Source organism: Misgurnus anguillicaudatus, chromosome 6 (assembly GCF_027580225.2).
Source record: "Misgurnus anguillicaudatus chromosome 6, ASM2758022v2, whole genome shotgun sequence".
NCBI lineage: Eukaryota > Metazoa > Chordata > Actinopteri > Cypriniformes > Cobitidae > Misgurnus > Misgurnus anguillicaudatus.
In genome coordinates, this window is record NC_073342.2 from 25,075,519 (window position 1) to 25,094,164 (window position 18,646).

At 38.3% G+C, this 18,646-nt stretch overlaps 1 protein-coding gene across 1 annotated transcript in view; it reads right to left on the minus strand.

Annotated features, from left to right (window-relative positions):
* Positions 1 to 18,646, minus strand: part of duox (dual oxidase) — a 35,301-nt gene that overhangs the window by 6,991 nt on the left and 9,664 nt on the right. Inside the window, exons 7-25 of the mRNA XM_055192141.2 lie at positions 17,595 to 17,761; positions 17,357 to 17,417; positions 15,041 to 15,137; positions 14,692 to 14,782; positions 14,496 to 14,598; positions 14,250 to 14,416; positions 12,890 to 13,065; positions 12,679 to 12,797; positions 12,458 to 12,598; positions 11,189 to 11,302; positions 10,901 to 11,103; positions 8,063 to 8,248; positions 6,739 to 6,952; positions 6,262 to 6,355; positions 4,765 to 4,925; positions 4,615 to 4,681; positions 4,476 to 4,538; positions 1,580 to 1,758; positions 1,234 to 1,464 (exon numbers count right to left, since the gene is read on the minus strand). Coding sequence (XP_055048116.2) covers positions 1,234 to 1,464; positions 1,580 to 1,758; positions 4,476 to 4,538; positions 4,615 to 4,681; positions 4,765 to 4,925; positions 6,262 to 6,355; positions 6,739 to 6,952; positions 8,063 to 8,248; positions 10,901 to 11,103; positions 11,189 to 11,302; positions 12,458 to 12,598; positions 12,679 to 12,797; positions 12,890 to 13,065; positions 14,250 to 14,416; positions 14,496 to 14,598; positions 14,692 to 14,782; positions 15,041 to 15,137; positions 17,357 to 17,417; positions 17,595 to 17,761 — 2,634 coding nt within the window. The remainder of the gene's footprint in view (positions 1 to 1,233; positions 1,465 to 1,579; positions 1,759 to 4,475; positions 4,539 to 4,614; positions 4,682 to 4,764; positions 4,926 to 6,261; positions 6,356 to 6,738; positions 6,953 to 8,062; positions 8,249 to 10,900; positions 11,104 to 11,188; positions 11,303 to 12,457; positions 12,599 to 12,678; positions 12,798 to 12,889; positions 13,066 to 14,249; positions 14,417 to 14,495; positions 14,599 to 14,691; positions 14,783 to 15,040; positions 15,138 to 17,356; positions 17,418 to 17,594; positions 17,762 to 18,646) is intronic.

The following is an 18,646-nucleotide window of genomic DNA, read 5'->3' on the forward strand; positions in this document are numbered from 1 at the left end:
TGAAAATCATTTTTTTGCAGTGTATTTTTGTCTTTTCATTAAAAATATTTAAAAATTCTGAAATTAAGACGCTTTTTCTTGATAAGCAAAATGACCCAAGAAATTAAGTCTAGTTTTTAGACCAAAAATATCAAATTTAAGTGATTTTGTGAATAAAACAAGCAATGGGGTAAGCAAAAAAATCTTGAACATTTTGCTTAAACACTAAATTCAAGAAAAATTCAAGAAAAATTTTCTTACCCCATTGCAGATTTTTTTTGTGCTTGTTTTATGCAAAAAATCACTTAAATTTGATATTTTTGGTCTAAAAACTAGACTTATTTTCTTGGGTCGCTCTGCTCATCAAGAAAAAGCATCTTAATTTAAGAATTTTTTGATTTTTTTTACTGAAAACAAGACAAAAATACTAAGACATCTTTTTCTTGAAAATCATTTTTTGCAGTGTATTTTTGTCTTTTCATTAAAAATATTTAAAAATTCTGAAATTAAGACGCTTTTTCTTGATAAGCAAAATGACCCAAGAAATTAAGTCTAGTTTTTAGACCAAAAATATCAAATTTAAGTGATTTTGTGAATAAAACAAGCAATGGGGTAAGCAAAAAAATCTTGAACATTTTGCTTAAACACCAAATTCAAGAAAAATTCAAGAAACATTTTCTTACCCCATTGCAGATTTTTTTTTTTTGCTTGTTTTATCCACAAAATCACTTAAATTTGATATTTTTTGTCTAAAAACTAGACTTATTTTCTTGGGTCATTTTGCTCATCAAGAAAAAGCATCTTAATTTAAGAATTTAAAAAATATTTTTACTGAAAACGAGACAAAAATACTACGAATTTTTTTCCTTGAAAATAATTTTTTTGCATTGTAAAGATAAGTACATAAAGTAACGTGCAATTTTATGTTTAAACAGAGCTGGCGATAAAGAGGCAAAATTTACAGACTGCGGCTTCAATGTACGTAATTTGAGGAAATGCAGAATTGCGCAATGAAACTTTGAACCCTGGTGACTAAACACATCATTTACAGAAAAACTGAAGTTTACTTAAGATTACCAATGTCGTACTTTGCATAACAGCACTATCAATTTGAGTGTTGACTCATACATTACTGGATTAAAGACGACAGCTTCCTTCCTCGAAATGGTATAGATTATAAATTCAGATGGAGGCCCATAAGGAAGTATTACTGAAAAGAAGAGATGCACGTAGCTGGAAGTTTTGACCTCTGACCTGACAATATGACGGCCACCATAGCCATGTGTCGGTGGAGATCGATGGCTGCGTCAAAGGGGATGTATCTGTTAAGAAACGTCTCCCTGCATATGGTGATCAAGTTACGGCATACGGTAAGCAGCATGTAGGGAAACAGGAAGGAGATGGCGGCCGCAGAACCGCGAGACACTAGCACGCCCACCATGGACGTCTCTGGGATCCCACTGTCATTGTCCTGCAAACCATAATCTACAAACATCGCTATTGGTTTGCAACCATTAGTGTGGATATCCAGCGTCAAAGTATGTTTACAGTACAATACAACGTTTAATCATGTGAATACCGTAAATGAAAGGAGACTTACGATAGCATCTTTCCAAAGCTAGTCCAGCTATGATCCCGTACATTATGACTAGGCAGACGATATGTCTTCTGTAGTTTTCTACGAAGCGTTTGAACTGTTGGATCCTCTGCTTCACTGGGTTCCTGTTGTAACGTTCTCTATGAGGCCTTACGTAGACTTTGGGATTGGTTGAGCCAAACCTAAATAGAGCAATAAAACCTATTTTGTATTTTGTCTCAGGTAGAGTACATACAAAGCTGTCATGTAGCTGGTAGAGGATGGTTTAGCAACCCTAAGGTGCCTTTATGCATTTACGCATAGGCTTTCAAAAATATAATTTATTATCATTATTTGACATGTTTTCTTTTAAATAAGCTTTTATGTTTAGGTTCAGTAATTTCACTTTAATGGCAATGAAAAGATTATAAGTCACTTATTGAAATGCTTTATGAATGGCCTGAGGCCAGGATTAAGCGGATTTGAAGCGGAAATGTGTTTGATAAACATATAATATGTGCCAAGAGCATTTGTCAATTTCATCTTCAAATTTTTAACGCATGTGACGTTAAGCCAAGAAGAAGAAGCAGCTTGTTGTGTATGTTTGAGAAAACCAGTAGCGACTTTTGTTGCAGTTTGAGTTTAATCACTCCACAACTTGGCCCATTTTTGGCCTAAGACATGTGACACATATTTTTTATCTAGTTGACCAATCACAGCGCTTGCTGTCCGCGTAAAATGGATGCGTTGTTACAATTTTGGCGAAGTGTGCATCAGGCTACGCACAGCCTATGAATAACCTACGGCATAGCTACAGTATGCCGTATAACCTACGCAAAACTATAAATTACACTTTACCTAAAGGAACACAACCATATTTGGGGAATTTAGCTTATTAACTGTATCCCCCAGAGTTAGATAAGTCCATACATACCTTTCTCATCTCCGTGCATGCTGTAACTGTCTTACGCAGCCCCCTCTAGCTTAGCTTAGCACAAAGACTGGAAGTGAATAGCTCCAGCTAGCATACTGCTCCCAATAAGTGACAAAATAACGCAAACATTTTCCTATTTATGTGTTGTGATTAGTATAGGCACACCGTGTACAAATAGCAAGGTCATATGAGACACAGCCATCTTTTAACCGTATACATACTGGGAACTATATTCTCAGAAGGTGAAGCACTGCTGCTTGGGCGAAGTGATTTGCACAACTCTGACTTTTAAAAGATCGCTGTCTCATATGATCTTGTTATTTGTACATGCTGTGACTATACAAATTACAACACCTAAATAGGAAAATGTTCGCCTAATTTTGTCACTTATTTGTAGCAGTATGCTAGCTGGAGCCATTTACTTACAGTCTTTATGCTAAGCTAAGCTAGCAGGGGCTGCTTCAGACCGAGTTACAGCACGCACAGATGAAAAAGGTATGTATGGACTTATCTAACTCTGGGGGATACGGTGAATAAGCTAAATTCCCAAAATGTGGGCGTGTTCCTTTAAAGGCAGGGTCCATGATCTCTGAAAGCCAATGTTGATATTTGAAATCACCTTAACAAAGGCCCCTACCCCAATAGAATGTGGACCTTCTTTTGATAGACCCATCCCACACATACGCAACCCAGGCAACGATGTCGGTTAGAAGACACGCCCCTTACTGCTGATTGGCTACAAGTGTGTTTTGGTAGTCGGCCCGACTCTCTTTCCCAAAGCGTTTTTCAGAAATGGTGCACTCCGCCTTTAAGAGATTTTTTTTGGGGGGGGGAGCAGGGGGCATTGTCCCCCCCAGACCAGAGCCAATTATTATTTTGTCTAAGCTATTAATAAGAATTCATATTTTATTTGTCTAATCTTAATATTTTAATGGGTAGACTGAATAGGTAGTAACGTAAGACTAAAATTGTTTAATTTATATTAAAAAAATACATGAAAATGCACTTTCTAATCTCAAAGCATGCAGTACGTGCGTAAACATATGCAAAGCACTCTGTTACTATTTACAATCAGTCAGGGACTATTTTTCCAGCGTAAGGAAAACTTTTAGTGACTTTACTTATTGATACATATTTTTTGCTTTAATATTTGAAGAGTTCAGAAAAAGGCGCTAAACCCCACCTCTGACAAAAATTTGATAATATTATTATCCGAATGCTCTTAACACGTACTATATGTTCATCAAATACTTCCGCGTCATTAATAATCCATTAAAAGTCTGTTAAAAAATGCTAAATAAACAAGAAATCAAGTTTTAAAAAAGCAATAAGGTATTCGAGACTGGTGCAGTATCGTGAATAAGTCACGATAGTCGTGCCTTACAACGCCCTTTAGCCGTGACTTATTCAATGATACAACACAACACAGATACTTATTGTCCACGATACAACACAGATACTTATTGTCTCGCATACAATAAAATGTAAATCGCAATAAGAAGTAAATCCGGTCCTGCACTGCTGTTATGTTTAGGTGTTGTGATTGATAGCCAGGGTGTTGATATGCAGTTGCTAAGGTATTCTAGGTGTTCTTTGCAATGTTGCAATACAATTGTTAAGGTCCTTGTTTTGCGATTTTTAGGTAGCTGTTGTTTATTACTACAGATTTGTAATTATAACTTCTACTCTGTTTACAAGAAGACACATTGTAAAGCAATAAAATATGCTGTCAGTCACCAGATAAATCTATCCCAGACTAATCATAAAACTCTGATAGCGTTAAAGTGAAACCTGGCCGACATTATGTCACAAACTGGCATCAGTTCCCACAAACGCTGATTGCCACATTTCAAGCTAATGATGGGTTTTTCCAGGGCTTAAATCTAACACCCTGCTGAGCTTTTAATGGCCATACGCATGTTAAAACACGCATCATAATGCAACATACACTCCTATATGACCATCACAAACATGTTAATGCCTCACTTCTTGGCATGTCTTTCACGAAGTCCCTGATGCTCCTCAGAGATGTGAAGATCAGCTGGAGAACTAACAAAAAAACAACAGTATTAAATGATTGTGTTATTGTGTAGTTATGCAAAAGCGCCATGTTTGTAGTATTCACCTATTTTTCTCAATGAATGAAATTCGCTGTTGTCTGGCTAGTTTCTTCTTACCATGTACCTCCATGCCTGTTAACACATGCACAAGAGTGGACTTCAAAAAGAGTAGAAATAGACAGTAATAGAAATATAGCACAGATGATCTATTCAACCTTTAATATTGAGTTGAGCTGAATGATCTTGCAGTAGAAAGTGGAAGTCCTCCCAAGAGAAGCGATCCTTGTTTTCAAGTTCAGCTGCCTGAAGCATAACCGCAATGCCATCATCAAACTGACTCTTAGACAAAGCACCACCAGAGATCTCAATGAAAGACCTGAATAGCAGAGAGAAGATCTTCTGGACATCAAAATGTAAGATTGAAACACTTAGGGCTCTATCTTACACCCGGCGCAATGCGCGACGCAAGTGTCTTTTGCTAGTTTCCACCGTGCGCAATTATAATTTTCACGTTTAGCGCCGCATTGTTTAAATAGCAAATGCATTTGCGCCCCCTTTTGCGCCCATAGGCGTTCTGGTCTGAAAACGAGGTGTGTTCAGGCGCATTGTTGGCGCGTTGCTATTTTAAGCCAACTAAATTAGACTACGCCATTGACCAACAAAAACCTGCTCTAAAGTCTAAAGTCAATGGCGCAATATGTTTTTTGTTATTTAAAGAGCGCATTAGTAATATGCGCCTAAATGGGACAACAACGCGGGTTTGCTTAACACTTACATGAATGCGCAGCAGCACAAAAACGCTTTTAAATATGAAAGATTAAAGGATTGAATGTAAAAGATTATTATTGAGTCTCTTGGACATAAATGAGGATTAATTGTGAGACGTTAGAAGGGGCAAAGAGCTGCTTCACCTGTAGCCTGGTGAGTAAATAAATGCTTTGCTTTAAACAAATGCATCTGTTTTTAAATGTTTTTAAATGCTACCTCACGGATTTATTGTATATGATGACTCTGTACCTGTGGATATGGTGAAATAACAAAACATTTTTAAGTAATGCTTAAAAAAACTGACGCTGTCCAAGTGCTGAACCCTGCAGAGAGCCGTTTGTAAATTCTCTATCTCCTGTTTGTTATACAAACCTTTTCTTACATACTTGTAAATTATTTTTGATGATATTGGATAGCCATTTACAGCAATTAAAAGCCTGCTTTTTTACTTCCATGACGAAATGAAAACGGGTTTTAAAGGTTTTAATGAAAAAATAACAATTTCAATACAAGTGAAAAACAACACAATTATTTAACATTAATTTTAAACTGGTGATCTTCTTCCTCCGCTTAGTTTTTCAGTTTACAGAGTCCGTCATCTAAATAGAAATTAGACATAGCGCCAGCGCAACTGGCTTTTAAAGGGGATGAGAGCTGAGACTCTCATTGGTTTATTGCACGTTACGCCCAAAATACTCCCATTAATCATTAAAAAAATAGGACCAGCCCTTTTCGACCATGCGCTCGGCGCACAAACCATTTTTCCCGTCATTAAATTAGCAAAAGTGGATTCGGACACGCACATTTAGACGTTGCGCTGTGCGCTTTAGACAATGCGCTTAAATCGTTAAAATAGGGCCCTTAAAGATTATATGATATCTTTGCAAATTTTTTTCTAAGTTATGGCAATTTTCCAGACAAAAAAATTATTTTAAAGAGCTGACCTGAGTAAGGAAGAAAACTCTTCTTTGGACAATAAACCGTCTCCTTTAATGTCATGCATTGAAAACAGAAGCCTGGACTTTTCCTCAGGTGTACCTGGATTTGAATATAGCAGAAAACAGCAAATATAGCAGACATAATAACAATTGTGCAATCATAATAAACAACAATTGTTCATCAATCATAACAAACAAAACTGAAACAATCATGATTTCAGTTCAAGTTTGATTTCAGTCATTGATTTTAATCTTTGACATGATTTTACTTAAAATTATACTATTACAGAATGGCTTTATGTTTGTTATGTAAGATGACTTTATGTAGAAAACAGTAAATCACAAAAAAATGACTTAAGCTGAATTTTCAGATAGGGTTGCATAAAGTAAATGCAGCAAAAAAATTACAATCATGACATGTATGTAAGAGCTAGCATGGATCACATTATTAATATTAAAAATATATAATCTGAACAGCCCTACCTGTCATAAAAATGACAATGACATCCAGAAACTCCTGAAAGGAGATATATCCATTGCTGTCCTTATCGGCCAGCGTGAACATGGACTCCACAAACAGTGAATCGGGCTTAAGGCCGAACACGCGGGCGAATTCATCTCGTGTTATCTCACATTGTAAAGCCTCTCTGGTCCTCTTGCTTAGGTCTCCCGCATCACTTTTATCAATGTCCAAAACCTATGGTCAAAAAGACATTTAACACTCTCAGTGGCGTAGCAAGTCAGTCGTGGGCCCATATGCAAAAAAATGAGGGGCCCCCTTAACCCAAAGCCCCCCCCCCCAACCTTGCCCGTTGGCACTGTTAACTGTGGCGCGCAGGTCTGTTAACAACATATACTTTTAATAATGTAGTCAAATATTTTTACTTTACTTTTTTACTTTAAAGGGTAGATTTAAATAAAGAAAAACCAAATGTTTTGGGTAGTTTTTGACTCTTGACTAACTTCTCCGCCTTCTTTTTTCTCTTTAAGGCCCCACTTTTATGTTTATATTTGTCCATCCTTAATGTTCATGTAGATAGCCACTATAGTAACCTCTCACACTGTATTTTCTTTTTTTTTGGGAGCGGCAATGCGTCATGTAAAAAAAATATGGCGTAGTAGTCTACGGCAGCCGCGGAGTGAAAAAAAATGAATAAACGCAAACAAGAAATGACGGAGAAATTAGACATTATGAAGAAATAAGAAATCACTACACATGATATGCATACAAAAATATATTTATTGCGGCCACAAATAAAAATTAAATTGAATTTTTTTTTATTAAAGCTGGGGGCTGGGCCCCCTATTGGCCCGGGCCCATTTGCACGTGCAAACCCTGCATGCAGAGATGCTACGCCACTGAACACTCTTTAAATGGGTCTAGAGACACTGTTAAACAGTTTTTCCACATTTCTGTGTTTAGGATTTTTTGGGCGGGGCTAAAATGGTGGCTTGATGACACACTGGAGTCACCGAGCATGGCCTCGCCCCTAACACAATCGCGAGCATCCATTCAGGTTGTAGCAGTATTTGAATGTTGAGAGAGACAGAAGCTCTCCTGTGAATGGGCGTGGTTTCAGCACCAACAGCGGACTCGCCCCCAGCATTTGAAAGCAGAGATTCCTGCCTGTTTTTCCAAGATTTTGATAATTAATTTAATTTACTTGCCATTTCTTTATTATTCAAATTTATCTGGGTGGTGACTACCACATTTTTCTCTGGTGTGACAAACTCAGAACACATATTTAATATCCATTTACACAGACTTTAAGACGCATTATTAGTGTTGTGAAGTCAACATGCGTACCTTTGCAAAAGCATGTTTGAAGAAAGTCTCCACAATCTTTTCTCGTTGTTCTCTTGTCACTGCGTCCTTCAGCATTTCTCTCTCGCTCATTTCCGTTACGTTCAGACTCTGTATTCTGCCGTCCAGTTCGGAGCGCAGCTGACTCAAGAACTGAGATCTGTGATCCACATCCTCAAAGAAAAAAACCTGGTGGGCAAACATTAAATAAAATATGATGTCACACAAATAAAGAGTTGCTATGCTGCTGATCTAAGTAGTTGTTAGCATGTTGCTAAAGTACGTGGTTGATAGGTTGTTCTGGGTGGTTGCTTGGGTGTTGCTAGGTTAGCGTGATTTTTAGCATTTTGCTATGATGTTCAGGGTGGTTGCTAAGGCGTTGCTAAGGGTTTCTAGAAGCAGGGTTGTAGCTAGTCTCAGTCTCAGACGTCACGCCCACAAACTGTTGGCTGAACGTCTGATGTTTTTCGTACACTTTTTTGGAAACCCTGTGAGAATGTCTAAAGTCGTCTTTTGATTGGTTGAAATAAACCGGATTTCCAGGAGACGCGAGTGTCGCTTTTAGTTTCGGTCCCTGGAAAACAAAGCTCTGACGTTTCATTGAGGAAGAGAATCAGTCGTGTTCACGTGGATAATAATGACCAGTTATCATGATCAGCTAAACATTGGATTCTCAAAAATGTGCAAAGTTCGCAGCATAGACTCTCTAAAAGTTAGTGGAGTCAAAAAGTTCGGTTCTCCTGACTTGCTTGTATGTGTTAAAAAGTGGAGAGATATGCTTCAAACAGATGTTTAACGGGAGCGTCTCATTTGTGTTGCTGTTGATGAAGTGCACAACGTTGTTCTATGGCGAGTAATGTTGTTTATTTAGATGTTATTCGATTGCGGCTGGTTATTTCAATAACTGACTTGTTGCCAGCCGGCTCGTTATTGTGAGGAGTCCAAAACATGACGCTAGACAAAACAAACTGTGATTGGTTGTTTGACATGTCGGTCAAACAGCTTGTGGGCGGGCTTTGTCCAGAAAAAGCAGCGAAAAACACCAGACCTTCAGTATTGAAGGTCTGGCTACGCGAGACTAGGTTGTAGCTAGAAGGGATACAGCAAATGTTGAAATCTCGTGAAATGTTAAGCGCTGTTTTATCATAATCCTACCCCCATACCTAACCCTAAACCCAACATTTCACATAATTTAAGCAGTAGTTGTCTTTTATCTAGCCAGAACCGCTGTTTTCATCCTAATCCTACCCCCAAACCTAACCTTAAACCCAACATTTCACGAGATTTAGGCAGTAGCTGTATACCATCTATCCATAACCGCTTTTTTCATCTTAATCCTACCTCGGAACCTAACCCTAAACCCAACATTTCACTGGATTTAGGCAGTAGGTGTATCCCATCTAGCCAGGATTGTTGTTTTCATCCTAATCCTACCACCAAACCTAACACTAAACCCAACATTTTACTGGATTTAGGCAGTAGCTGTATCCCATCTAGCCAGAAGCGTTGTTTTCATCCTAATGCTACCAGCAAACCTAACACTAAACCCAACATTTCACTGGATTTAGGCAGTAGCTGTATTCCATCTAGCCAGAAGCGTTGTTTTCATCCTTATCCTACCACCAAATCTAACCCTAAACCCAACATTTCACTGGATTTAGGCAGTAGCTGTATCCCATCTAGCCAGAAGCGTTGTTTTCATCCTAATGCTACCAGCAAACCTAACACTAAACCCAACATTTCACTGGATTTAGGCAGTAGCTGTATCCCATCTAGCCAGAAGTGTTGTTTTTATCCTTATCCTACCACCAAATCTAACCCTAAACCCAACATTTCACTGGATTTAGGCAGTAGCTGTATCCCATCTAGCCAGAACTGTTGTTTTCATCCTTATCCTACCACCAAATCTAACACTAAACCCAACATTTCACTGGATTTAGCCAGTAGCTGTATCCCATCTAACCAGAACCACTGTTTTCATCCTAATCCTACCCCCAAACCTAACACTAAACCCAACATTTCACTGGATTTAGCCAGTAGCTGTATCACATCTAGCCAGAACTAGGGTTTTCATTCTAATCCTACCCCAAACCTAACCCTAAACCCAAAATCTCACAAAATTTTGGTGTTTGCTGCACCCCTTCTAGCCAAAACCTAGCAGCATTGTGCGGTTGCTAGGGTGTTGCTAGGTTCTTACTAGCTCAGTCAAAGGTCAAAATAGAGTGCAAGTTAGTTAAGAAAGTACAGGTATGAGCTATAAGCACCCCTGAAGATTAAATTGATGCTTAAATACATGTTTCCCTACCAGATCAAATTCTTTTGGGACCTTATCATAATCCTACCCCCATACCTAACCCTAAACCCAACATTTCACATGATTTAAGCAGTAGCTGTCTTTTATCTAGCCAGAACCGCTGTTTTCATCCTAATCCTACCCCCATACCTAACCCTAAACCCAACATTTCACATGATTTAAGCAGTAGCTGTATCCCATCTAGCCAGAACCGCTGTTTTTATCCTAATCCTACCCCCAAACCAAACACTAAACCCAACATTTCACTGGATTTAGCCAGTAGCTGTATCCCATCTAGCCAGAACTAGGGTTTTCATTCTAATCCTACCCCAAACCTAACCCTAAACCCAAAATCTCACAAGATTTTGGTGTTTGCTGTACCCCTTCTAGCCAAAACCTAGCAGCATTGTGCGGATGCTAGGGTGTTGCTAGGATATTACTAGCTCAGTCAAAGGTCAAAATACAGTGCAAGTTAGTTAAGAAAGTACAGGTATGAGCTATAAGCACCCCTGAAGATTAAATTGATGCTTAAATACATGTTTCCCTACCAGATCAAATTCTTTTGGGACCTTCAAAAGTAGAGCACGATGCAGGTGATCATTGGAAATCAGTACATCCAGGTGACGATCCCGGTTGGCAAGGCTATGAGAGGTCAGAGATCCACTTTCATCAAAGATCTGGAAGACTTTCTTCTCGTTGAAGGCAAGCGTGACCTGCCGTGGCGCGGTATGGTGACCCAGCCACTCTTTGGCTGGAAGTAAAAGGTAAAACGCAAAAGTCAACTTGATTGGCAGATCAGGTCAATGTCATGCACCGTATCAGGTCACGTGACTAACCAGTGATTCCACGTGCAGGTTCTTCATCGCTGGTGGAAGCTCTGAGCTTCTTCTGAAAACGTTTGTATCTGGCTGTCCGGATATGAGCCACTATACAAGCCACGATATAGCTCACTGTAAACAGATTAGAATGACATTGTCTATGTGTCGATTTAAAAATGCATTCCTAGCCTATAGGTATTATTTGGCCGTTTAAGAAACATTGCAGTAATTTTGATGTAAGTGGACCTGCGGTGTATGTAGATAAAAACGGCTTATTCTAAGGTAATAAAAACAATACAGTTCATTATGTAAGGTCTTTATACATCACTAATTATATAGTTATGTATATTATATTGTATTTCTGTCAAGAGATCCTCCTAAAAGTTACACAATCAATCCTTAAATGAATGCATTTGGTGGACATTTTTGTCCAAAGTGATGTACAGTGTGTGCATGTGTGTTCGAACCCATGACCTTTGGTGATGCTAATGCAATGCTCTACCCCTATACAGGAGGACAAAATTTACGAAATATGCTTTCATATTTATGCATTTGGCCGACGCTTTGGATAAGCAACTAACTGTGCATTCAAGATACATTTTTAGCAGTCTCTGTGCTCCCTGGTATCAAATCCATTTTCAACTGAGCTACAGGAATGGCCAACTATCACATACAATCACCTAAAGGATTATTAGGAACACCATACTAATACTGTGTTTGACCCCCTTTCGTCTTCAGAACTGCCTTAATTCTATGTAGCATTGATTCAACAAGGTGCTGAAAGCATTCTTTAGAAATGTTGTCCCATATTGATAATATAGCATCTTGCAGTTGATGGAGATTTGTGGGATGCACATCCAGGGCACGAAGCTCCCATTCCACCACATCCTAAAGATGCTCTATTGGGTTGAGATCTGGTGACTGTGGGGGCCATTTTAGTACAGTGAACTCATTGTCATGTTCAAGAAACTATTTTGAAATGATTCGAGCTTTGTTACATGGTGCATTATCCTGCTGGAAGTAGCCATCTGAGGATGGGTACATGGTGGTCATAAAGTGATGGACATGGTCAGAAACAATGCTCAGGTAGGCTGTGGCATTTAAACGATGCACAGTTGGCGCAAAGGGGCATAAAGTGTGCCAAGAAAACATCCCCCACACCATTGCATCAATGAGAAATTGAACAGGTGTTCCTAATAATCCTTTAGGTGAGTGTAGATTAATCCCGCCAATACATTAGAGTTTAAATGTAAATTCAATTATCAATACAAAATCACCGGTGCTTACCAACAGGAAAAAAGAAGAGCACCACCACTGTTATACCAAAACCAACTTTACTACCATCATCAAAGTAACTCATAGACGTAGCCTTTGTACAGGGGTGAAGATCGGTGTCTCTGATTGGTTCAGTTTGGGGGCAGGGATCACCTATTTAAAAAAAAAGCAAAATGAACAATTCCTGCCTTTATAATTTGAATATTTTTGGCTGAATGTGGGCTGCTTGGTACCGTTCACCCAGAAAAAGACATTTTTCTGAATGTCACCCTCCTGTGCGCTGGTGACATGTATGAGAACATCATGAAATGTGGTGTTACGTATGTCTTGGATCTCTTCTTCACTGAACAACCTAAAGGAGATTTATATCAGAGCCTATTTAATACAGGAAGTTACAAGATGCTGTGTGTTTAAGGCTCAATCATTTAACCAATAATGTCCCACCCATTTTGTCTGTTCTCAAACCAGAAGCGGTCAGCATTCCTTATGCGCTCAAACTGATCCAATATGATGGCTGAGAATACAGGACCAGGTGCTTCCTGAGCCTCCAACATCCCGCCTACAAACAGCTCCAGTCTTGAAGTATCATTATTGTACAAATCTGCAAGCTTCTTTAGCAACTACAAAAGAAGAAAAATATGAAATGTAAAAAGATCTGTGTCCCTGATTGGCTAGCTAATCTGTACGTTGTGATTGGCCTGAATACCTCTTCCGTCAGCCGGAAATGTGACGCTCCTTACCATGTTTGAAAGATTCGCTCACAATGCAATGCTAACAGGAATTAAAGGAATAGTATGTAAGAAATGTATATCAATTAATCATAAAATGGCCCTGATATGTCACTAGACATTAAGAAATCATTTTAATTTCAAATACTTATATCACTGACAACAGGGGTCTGGCCAGGATATTGTCATTTAAAAAGTGGAGTTGCAGCCCTCAACTGATGTTTATGTTGTCATTTTGTGTATTGGCCACCAGCTGTGTGATTGCAGTACCAGTTTTAGCCACAAGTTTTGTGATTGCAATACCAGTTTTGGCCACAATCCTACATACTGTTCCTTTAACTAACAGGCTATAAGTCAAAGCGGGAGGAATTATGATAATGTCGGTCTTTTCTAAATCACCAATCCTAGGAAGTAAACTGTTTCTTACAATCCGTGTGTTTGTTGTAGTCCAAGAAAAGAGATTTATGTTGTAGACAATAACTTGCATCATCGTTTACTTTTGGGGTATGTACCTTTTGCCTCTCGCTAACATGTACTAAAACACAGCCTCACACCAAAGGAAATGTAAAAACGTGAATCGGATAATTGGTGCTCTTTAAAGGTGCAGTGTGTACGTTTTAGCAGCATCTAGTGGTGAGGTTGCGAATTGCAACCAATGGCTCAGTCTACTTCTCACCCCTCGCTTTTGAAACGCAAAGAGAAGCTACGGTAGCTGCCACCGGAAAAACATGTTATCGTAGGAGACAACTTTGTAAAAAAAGTTTGTCCGTTAAGGGTTTCTGTAGAAACATGGCGGCACAAAATGGCGACTTCCACTTAAGGGGACCCTCAGTGTATGTAAATAAAAACGTCTCATTCAAAGGTAATAAAAAATTATGAAAGGTCTTTATACACCGCAGATAATATAGTTTTGTATATAATTTTGCATTTCTGTCAAGAGATCCTTCTGAAAATTACACACTGCACCTTTAAGCATTTGACACGGGCAGTGCATTCAAGGTACTGAATCTGATTTTAGCATGCATGACCTTTACACTACCAAATGAGCTACAGAAATCCTACAAATGTCAGCATACCTGTGTATTGTTCAGTTTGGGGTTGATCTCCTCCCAGGTATTGACCGGCTTCATGTCAAAGGACTCTCGGACTTGATTATAACTTGGCAGTCCGAAATCACGCCCCCTCTGGATGGTCAATGCCACTGCATCAGAGCGGGAGAACCGCAGGGGCCCGTACATGTAATCTCTCAAGGGATGGCACAGAAAAAATGAATTTACCCCCCAAAAAAACTCTTTACAACAGTGGTGCCTGTGAAAACCAACCTCTCAAATCCTCCACGACGATGTTGTCCTCCCTCTCCGCGATCTGAGAGGCCATGCCCATCACCAGCTCATCTACATCCTGACCGGACTGCACATTTGGATTCTACAAGTACAACAAAAGAGAGCTTAGAAATATAATATAATATAGTAAGTAAGTAAGTAAGTAAGTAGGGTTAGGGTTAGGTTAATGACTCACATCTCGGTTCCAGAAGGTGTTGCACAAACGCAGGCCAGGAGATTTACTCCCATCCGCATTCAATGTACTTTGGTAATGGCACGTCCTGTTCCTGAATCCCAGAGATAATAATTGAAACTATGTACATAACATCTACGCATTTGGCAGTTTCAGTGCATTCAAGATACAGATTTGATCAGTACAGTACGTGCGTCCACTGGGGGGGTCAAACCGATGACCTTAACTTTGCTCTACCAAATGAGCTAAAGATACAATTAAAGACTGAAAACTGAGGAAGTACAGCTAATACCTGTACATTTAAATAGATTAAATGTTTAATATTTGAATTAAAGTGATTCAAGAAATGTACCTTTTATAAACACCAGGTGGAGCAAGAGTCAGTCCGAACCTCACTGCAGCTGCTTCGAACTCAGCAGAGATGCCTGGATCAACATATTTCTGATAGCCTGCAGAAAGACAGAGCAGTATACACCTAATGGGGACGTCTTAAAGGGTGCAAAAGTTTAGGGTTACTCTACTGAAATGTTTAAAAACCTTTTTCTGCTTCTGAGGGAGATATTAGATATGTATTTGGATATAGAACCAAAATTGTATTTTTTTTAAATAGATGACATTTTAGAGAATTGTTCCTTAACACATTATACATTTCAGAAATGTATTGCTGAAACACGTTACAAAGTCAGCGTTAACTGTTGTGGAGTTACACCGTTAAAGGTGCAGTGTGTAAATTTTAGTGGCATCTAGTGGTGAGGTTGTGAATTGCAATGAATTGAAGCGCATAGAGAAGCTACGGTAGCCGCCACCAGATAAACATATCATCTTCAGAGACAACTTAGTAAAAAAGTTTGTCCGTTAGGGGCTTCTGTAGAAACATGGCGGCACAAAATGGCGACTTCCATGTAAGGGGACCCTTGGTATGTAGACAAAAACGTCTCATTCTGAGGTAATAAAAACATAAGGGTTCATTATGAAAGGTCTTTATACACCCCTGATGATATAGTTTTGTATTTTATTTTGCATTTCTGTAAAGACATTCTTCTAAAAATTACACACTCCACCTTTAAACAGTTTTTCTACATTTCTGTGTTCAGGATTATGTGGGCAGGGCTAAAACGGTGGCTTGATGACACACTGAAGTCACAGAGCATGGCCCCGCCCCTAAAACAATCGCAAACATCCAATCAGGTTGCAGTGGTATTTGAAAATTAGAGTTTAAATTAAATTAAAACAAAAACAATTTTTTTGTAACATTGTGGTATTTTTTAAAAACGAATTATCTGTGAGCTTCATTATTTAAAAAAATTAATGTGGCCTCATAATCTCCTCCCCTCCTCGAAACGATCTCTCTTTACTTCCGGTCATATGGTATGACAGGTGGGCGGGGTCCGGGAACAGATTGAAACGATTAGCAAATAGCAACATGACCCAACTTCAAAAGATCCAATCAATTCTTGATGGATGAATTGAAGTCCAGCCCTTCCTTTTTTAATTTCAGAAATGAAATTCCGTTTTACTAGTATATACGTCATCACTGGGAAAATTAGACAATCGCTACTTCCATTTCATGCCAACTTTACACTGTCAAAAATAAAGGTACGAAGCCGTCACTGGGGCAGTACCCTTTAAAAAAGGTCCTAATATGTACCATTTAGGTACAAATATGTACCTTTAAAGGTACATTTTGGCAGTTCAAAGTACTAATATGCACTCTTTGGGTACAAATGTGTACCTTTTTGAAAGGGTACTGTCCCAGTGACAACTTTTGTACCTTTATTTCTGAGAGTGTAAAAGAGATGGGCATCATTCCTACAAGTGGGTGTGGGCTCAGTTCCCACAGCGGGCACGCCCCCAGCGTTTGAGAACAGGGAAACCTGCCTATTTTCCTAGATTTTGATAACTTATTTTATTTACTTGGTGTTTTTTAAATCATTCAAATTTGTGTGAGTGGTAACACATATTTCTGTGGTGTGACGAACCGAGAACACATTTAATATCAGACTTCAAATAATCAAAAAAGCTGCCAAGAAGAGGCCAATAACAGTATTGTTTTTTTACTCAACTACAGGTATTTACAAATTAAGAACACACTATTCAAGGTTATTCCTACAGTTAAACTGTTAAGACAAATATTTAATCCCATATTTTGATTAAAACACGAACTGCTATTGCATTTTGACAGAAGTTGTGGTTACCATGGTACATTTTCAAGGGACTCAGCAGAAATTACACACTTGGCATGTGTTAACCTGTAATGACGTGGAGGCCAAGACCATGCTGCCGACTGTAAAGGCAAATATGTTACGTAAAAGCCATAAGAGATCTTTTAACAAACCACAGATTAGTCTTGTGTAGCCAGACTTCTGACTTGCGGCATGAAGTCTGGGCCACTTTGTTGCTTTACCTGGCCTGCTTTTTCAAACGCATGGTTACCTCTGAATAGATCCCACAACAATAGAGCAGTAAGTTTACTGAAATAATTGTTGGAAACTTAGTGTCCAGTTTTGGCTTTTTTCTAAAGGTGTGTAAATGACCAAAAATAAAATTGAATGCGACCGCACCTTCAGACGGTCAGCGGGTCGAGGGCAGGTGTGCCGTCTGAAGCTGAAATTAACCACAGTTTAGCTGTATGCCTGCATTTCCACATTCACGCATACAACATTCTCACCTGAATAAGAAGGCACTTGAATTCCCAGAAAGGCCGGCAGCCACTCGTAGAAAGCTATATTCTGAAAAGGAAAACCATAAATCCATATCCAGATTAATAACCATATTCATAAGAAAGTGCTTCGAACAAAGAGTTCAAAGGAAACAGTTAAACTTAAAGATACTGTCGTACGTTATGGCCTTCCAAATTGGCACCTATTATGTGCAGTGACTCAGTAACACTGGACTATCTGCCTTACCTGAAATGTTGCAATAACCCTCTTTCGAGCATTTTGAAAAAGCTCCTCGTCTGACCATGAGGGGTGTTCCTCGTGCAGTTTGGAGGCCAGGTGATTGTGGTAACGAAACCAAATGATTCCCTCGATGACGGAAAAGATGTTCTCATTGGCCCAGGCATTTCCAAACTCTGAGGACAAAACCACACTGCTTGCTGGATATGTAACATTTATATTTTGATTATTGCTGCAAAAAATGTATCACAAGCATGAAATACAAAAAAATATAAGTATTAAAATAAAAGTAATTAATTATTAGTATTATCATTGTTATTATTAATAATAACAACAACAATAATAATTATATAAAATGTATATAATTTTACTATATAAATATATATGTATAATAATTAGGGCTGTCAATCGATTAAAATATTAATCTTGATTAATCGCATGATTTTCATGAGTTAACTCGTGATTAATCGCAAATTAATCGCACATTTTTATCTGCTCTATATTATTATACATACATTTTTATATAGTAAAATTGTATACATTTTATATTATTATTATTATTATTATTATTATTATTAACAGTAAAAAGAATAATTATATAAAATGTATACAATTTTACTATATAAATATTAGGGCCGGGACTTTAACGCGTTAATTAAGATTAATTAATTACACAAAAAATAACGCGTTAAACATTTTAACGCATTTTAATCGCACCCTTTAACGGAGTCATTCGTAAATGCTGCAGACCCTGTTTTAGTTCGAGAACTCCGGGGTTGTGCTGCAGTGTAAATAAAAGTAGACGGAACCTAAACGAACAGCTGATTTTAACGTGACAACGCATCAATTTCAAAGTAAAAATGATTTATTCTGGTAAATGGTGGTTTGCATCTGAGGTTTTGCCCAATAAACATCTACCAACAAACTACAGATTATTTTAACATGTATCCTAATGTCTGTTATATGTTAATGTTTGAGTATTGTTGGGTTTAAATATTGTTGTAATGTTGTTTTGTTTCAATTTAATTAGCTTATTACGAGTTTAATTTAAGTTTTGTTTG